At 32.7% G+C, this 5,931-nt stretch overlaps 1 protein-coding gene across 10 annotated transcripts in view; it reads left to right on the top strand.

The window, feature by feature from the left end:
* The window catches only part of LOC109546383 (laminin subunit gamma-1), a 32,260-nt gene that overhangs the window by 14,670 nt on the left and 11,659 nt on the right, over positions 1-5,931 (top strand). Inside the window, exons 1-2 of one of the 10 annotated variants that reach the window (XM_048669404.1) lie at positions 731-939; positions 3,774-3,969. The exons of 7 other annotated variants lie outside the window; for them this stretch is intronic. In XM_048669404.1, the coding sequence (XP_048525361.1) occupies positions 3,864-3,969 (106 nt within the window). In that variant the 5' untranslated portion in view covers positions 731-939; positions 3,774-3,863. Of the gene's footprint in view, positions 1-730; positions 940-2,469; positions 3,970-5,931 lie in introns of those variants that run through there. 2 more of the 10 variants (XM_048669403.1, XM_048669402.1) reach the window with 2 other exon arrangements.

Below are 5,931 nucleotides of genomic sequence, written 5' to 3'. Positions count from 1 at the left end.
TCATTTCTCGGAGGCAAAATGAGCAAGAACGCTCATTTGTACATCATTCTAGAGAGAAATAAATGGCCTTTTTAGAAAGTGAACCATCGATAAGGGAATGTTGGCAGTTTTCTCAAAAAATGCTTGAATTCAAGAAGTTTTAGATTTGCGTGGTTATTTTTGAGTTGCAAAACCCACTTGAACATGACGCTGCTTTTTTCGAAGTTTCTCAAGAACCATTTGAGCCAGAGAATTCGTTTTGGCATCGTTGGATAGAGAACTGAATGGGGGGGTCATGTCCCCTATGACCCCCCCTTCCCTGAATCCGCCCTTGATGGATCTTTAAAGTGACTTAACACCAATGGATTTATTTTGGTAGCAAACTGATGAAATTCAAAAGAAACTACTTAAAGTGACCTTTTCCACTCCAAGAATCCAAAGTAAATCATAGTTGTTCAAGCAATATCCACCATACACTCAAGTTTGAAAAAATGAAATAAGTTCTCTAGAAAGTATCTTTGTTGCCTTCAATGGAAATTTGCAACCATTAGCAATTTTTTCTTCTTCACAATATTTTCTGGGGCCAAATCCCACGTTCATTTCAACCTGCTTTCTTCTTCCCTATATTATTTTATTTGCCCGACACTAATACAGCCTACAATAAAACCATTAGGGGCCCAATTTAAAGCAGTACCATGTTTATTATGGGTGCCCCCACAGAAGATACCGTGGCACCTTGGCGGTACCCGATGGTGAGTCAGTGCTTATCGTCTGTCGTGTCCGCGCGTCTTGGCTTATTCTTGTGGTACTTCTTGGTATCGCTCAATTTACACGGTACCCGGCGCGAGAAGTGCGATAATGTGATCGATGTGCTCCGAATTAACAAGCTTGTAATCGATTAGCATCTTGCTTCATATCGATTTTACATGTCAGCTGCAGCGTGTCACAATTTCAGCAAAAGTAGCATGAATATTTCAGGGCAAATTTGGAATTCAGTATTGCACCAGTTTTACGTACACTTGACGAAATGTTTAAATTTTAGCGCCAGATGGTTTGTTCATGGCGTGTTCTTTGTTTTATTTAAAAATACAGGATTTAACTATTTGCTTAAGGAATTCCCAAACTCAAAGTACTAGAGGTACGCGATTAAAAAGTAATTAAGTTTCACTTAATATTTAGAAAAATTCAAACCACGATAAAAAAAATGGTATGTAAATTCTTTAATATAATATTCATAAATGAAGTTCAGCTTCGGCCGCTAAAGCTTCAATCTAATGCTGCAACATGATGGTTTTTAAAAATATTTTTCTAGATGACTACCTTTCTCACTATCTAAACTATTATCTATTCAAACATGTTTTTCTAAATCTTATAAATTAACTTTGAAACCCGTTTTTGATTAAAACCTTGAAAATTTTAATTTAGTTAACAGATAAAAATATAGCAAATTTATAATCAAACAATAAATAACCTTGATAGAAATATATGAGGGCAGCAAATTAATATTTTAAATTAATTGTTTGATTTCTTATACTTAAATCGAACCTTCCGTTTCCCTTTGTATTTTTTAAATAAATTTTGTTTTGTCGTAATGTTCATATAGGAATATGCGAATTTAATCGCTTGCTCGATTTTCATGTAGGTACATTCGTGATTTTTATAAAATATAAATTTTATCTAACAGCCCGATTGAAGGAAGTGTGAACTTCTTCCAGTTTGTGCATTATCATATTAACATTTAAAAATTCAATACTGTCATATTGATTTCTCAATTAATAGTTATATTTCGTCTCACATTAATTGGCCTCTTTAGTTTGGACAAAGTGTATGTCAATTCAGATAAAGCTCTTTAGACATTTATTTAATTGGCTCTTTAGACATTTATTTGTTAAACATTAAGAAACTAGGCAATTTTATAACCAAACCCAAAGATATCATTTTATTTATATATCTGAGAGTACCTTTCGCCTTACATAAAAGTCAACGTTTTGGAAAATTCTTGTTTAGACAAAAATACAGATTTCAACAGTATACAAATTAGTGACTCTCAGCACGACATTTTTAAAATAAACAAGATATTATCATTTTTTTTTTAAGAACTTTCATTACCATTTAATAGTTTTCGCTACAAACCAACAAACTAACGTGCAATTTTAATTTTTTTATGTCTTAACGGTTAACAGATTACAGTCAAAGGTTTTATGACGTTGTATAATGATTATTGTATGGTTCTTAAATATATAATTACGAATACAGCAGAATTAATGGCCGACAATTTAATGCCATTGTCTATTGTCTTTGGTAAATACTATCCATTTTACAAAGCAAATAATTGAAAGTAATAATTTATGTTTGAAGTAAATGTTCCCATATATGTATAAGCAAACCAAAACATTTGAATAATAAAAATAGGCGTACGACTGTGAAAATTCTCAGCGTGGATATTAATATACATATTTCAAATATACTTTTTAATAACAAAAATGTGAAAATTTTATTTAGTGTTGATGAAAAAGAAATTTAGTTCATTCTCAATTCCATCACGAGACTGATTTCACAACTCTCAACTCTGGGGCAATTTACGATATTTGCCTTTTATAACGAATAAGACGATATAACGATATAACTGTATTCTGTTTCCACATAATTGACTTGGCTTTATCAATCTTCAATTCTGCTTCTAAAGGCCGAGAAGATATAAATTAGAATTAGCGTCGGGTCGGTGAATAGTGAAGAAGATTTAGTTCTGATATTTTTGCCTTTAGATTTATTAAGTAAGAAGGCAAATTTATGTGCATTGGATTTTCAAGTGCTACAACCGCTGTTCATTCACTTTCGAGAATTGTTTTTTTCATTTTATTTTAAAGAAAGTAATCCGATATAAATGTTATAGAATAAAAAAGAAATAGCATTATTTCATTGGAAAACTCGTAGAGGCTAAACCAGAACATGTTCTAATATATTCTTGAAACCCACCGTCTTTAAAAGCTCGACAAAATAAACTAAATTTCAAATTGTCACAGTAGGCAGTCAAGATAATGAGATAGGGGAACAAATTGCACGAATATTAAGGTGGAACCCTTAAGGTATTCTACAGGAGAAAATGCCAACGATTTATAGCACACAAGATATGTAGATGTATAATGACGATCTCTTGTCGAGCAATATTTATCAATCTGAGCTGAAAGGACAGGAAACGCGAAGCTATTTGTCAATGGTCATAGCTTGAATCAGTTGACAAATCGCTATTAACCACTAGACTAGAAAATTCAGAGAAGCACTAAAAGAAACATGACTTTATACACCCAAACAAAAATTAGAAATTCATTTACGTTAGAAACACCGCAATCTTCTTAAGTTATTTTAGCAATATATTAAATAAAGAGAATTTTCTGGAGGTCGTTGAATCAATTTTTGGAACTTATTAATTACAAACCAATTATTTACAAACCTGCGAAGCAGCACCTGCTTCTTCATAAAGCGTCGATTCTTTAAATTCGCTAATTTAAAGAACATAAAGTTGGGCTAAGGCAATAATTTAGTTGCAGGAAAGCTCTCTCTAGAAGAATGAAGAGTTTATTTAGGTTCTTTAATCAACAGAAAATGATCATTTATCTAACTATTAGTGTAAATTAGTTTTAAAGTCGTCCATAAAATGGGCTGAAATTACATAATTTTTGGCTGTAACAAATCGTTTTCTTTAACATATATTAATCATTTATGAACAATACACTGTTGAAAACTAAGCAAAACTGCTGCTATAGTCGTACAAACTTTTCACGCAGTATTCATAGAAATGTGACATGCAGTACTGAAAAGAAACTTTTAACTAATGAAGAACTGTATGTGACTTTATATGTGTGTAGTTTGGCAACTGTACAACAATGGCAATGATAGAGATTGCATTGTCGTTCGCTGTTTTTTTGTTAAATGTTTGCAATTGCTCATCTACAGAATGGGATGGCAATTCGCCGTGGTTTACAGGATCGCGTAAGTATTCGCTATCCACATCCTTATAGTGATCACATATTAAGATTAAGATCACATTATAAAGCAAATAAGATAAAAGTTACGAATATATTAAAGAAAAACTAATGACAAATCATTATAATCAATGAAATACTTCACAATCTAGATAATATCTTACCTCCAGCATGCGCCTGTTAGAAATTAACATAATGCATACAAATTATTAAATATGAGACTTTGAAACACGCAACTTAAATACGAATCCCTTGCATCTAGATTTATGGCCAATTTAACGAAAAGTACTCAGCCGTAAATAAAGCATCAACAAATAAAATGTTCACTATGTTAATATTCCATTAAAATATTTCCGTTTAAGTATTTATACGTAAACACGCACCGCTTGAAAGCAAAAGCCGCTGGCTCTTCGTTAGAGAGACTCTAGAGACTCTAGAGCACCGCTACCATTACGAATATTATACAAAGAAGCTGATATCAATCAGACGATTTGATTGATCTGTAACGAATATATGATTTGCTAGTGGTTCCATTATCTAAACAACGGTAAAAAATATCTAAAATCGACCGATATGCTTTTAACTGTTTTACCTCGCCAACAAGCGCATTTCAGCTCGATCCGGTGAGCATTGAACCAGGGCATATTTTATATCCCCACTGAAAGGAAAAAATGTCAGTCAGCAGAAACTTCTTTCCAAATATCGGCATCATTAGCGGTGATGCGTTCAGCCATCGAAAAAAGCATTCAAACAATGTGCTGAGCGACGCTACAGGCGCATAATAAGCCCAGTTCCCATCAAGAGTGAAGAAATTACAGGGTGAAGACCAATAGAGGATAARTTTCCAAAAATGAAATTCCAAATCCCTTATATCGCAATTTGATCAGAAATGGTGGAAGCCTTTGCAGTTGTTAGTGTCTARTAAACTATTAATAAAAAATYAGTRCTTACCAATGATGAAAGTCTTGAAGACGTCATTTTTCTATAATAAAAACCCATCGTTTATTTTCCTTATCATCCAAATATTTAAAAAGTCACAAGTTGTTGATTGTTTCAGCAAAAGCACATTCKTGCTAAATTTTCTAAAATTGTCTTTATTTGCTTTTCCAGCCAACTTCTAATCGAAATTCTCTTTTCACTTGATTGATTCAAAACTATATTAAACAGTTTCACTACGTGTGAAACTGAAATGAAAAAGTTTTTAAACCGCTAATCAGRGTTAAAACAAAAATTATCTATGGGAAAAAATGTTTCTTCTTTGTCATTGTCTTCTAAAAAAAAACTTAAAGAAATRTGCCCGGAACGGTTTTTTAGAACTGAATGCTAATCGATTTTAGAATATGTTAGAAAAAGTATCAGTTCAACAGTAGACRTAGAGTTGAGGSCGATTTGGCAAAAAGAGCTCTCATCAACATTTCTCAGGACAAAAGTTCTATTCTGAGTTASWWGTTTAACAGACAACTAAAGCTTATTTTCATAATAAAAAGCTTGCTTTGTTTGATAATTGGCAGTCAAAAACAGGACGGTATATTTTATAGGTTTYGCATTCTATAACCCCACTCACCTTGTAAAGACCAGAATCAACGTCCCCCTAACGAGAAACGAGACGTGCTTTACACGTCAATTAGGAATCAATTTGCTGGATATTCGATAAACAAATAGATATTTGCATTTCAATATAATACAAGCAAACACGAGAATCATCCTGCTTGGCGTGGAATGCGAATTGAAGAAGAGATACTTAAAAAGCCGGATTCGAACGAAGTCAAATGCGTGAATATCAAAAATTAGAGTTAGGTATTTCATTTCTTGAGCTAAGCAATGAACTCTGTTTTGCTGAACTTTTTAACAAAAAGCATACATTTTCTGACTGGAAGTATCCTGGCCTTAATAAGCAGCGAAAACCATTCTGACCATTAGCGATTCTGTAGGGTTTAAGCAAAAGAAACCGGTAATAAATTATTCACCA

The sequence above is a fragment of the Dendroctonus ponderosae genome, unplaced genomic scaffold (genome assembly GCF_020466585.1).
Source record: "Dendroctonus ponderosae isolate FM_Combo_2020 unplaced genomic scaffold, Dpon_F_20191213v2 Dpon_F_20191213_8, whole genome shotgun sequence".
NCBI lineage: Eukaryota > Metazoa > Arthropoda > Insecta > Coleoptera > Curculionidae > Dendroctonus > Dendroctonus ponderosae.
Note: the sequence above shows the minus strand (reverse complement) of the source record. Positions and strands in the feature narration are given on the sequence as shown.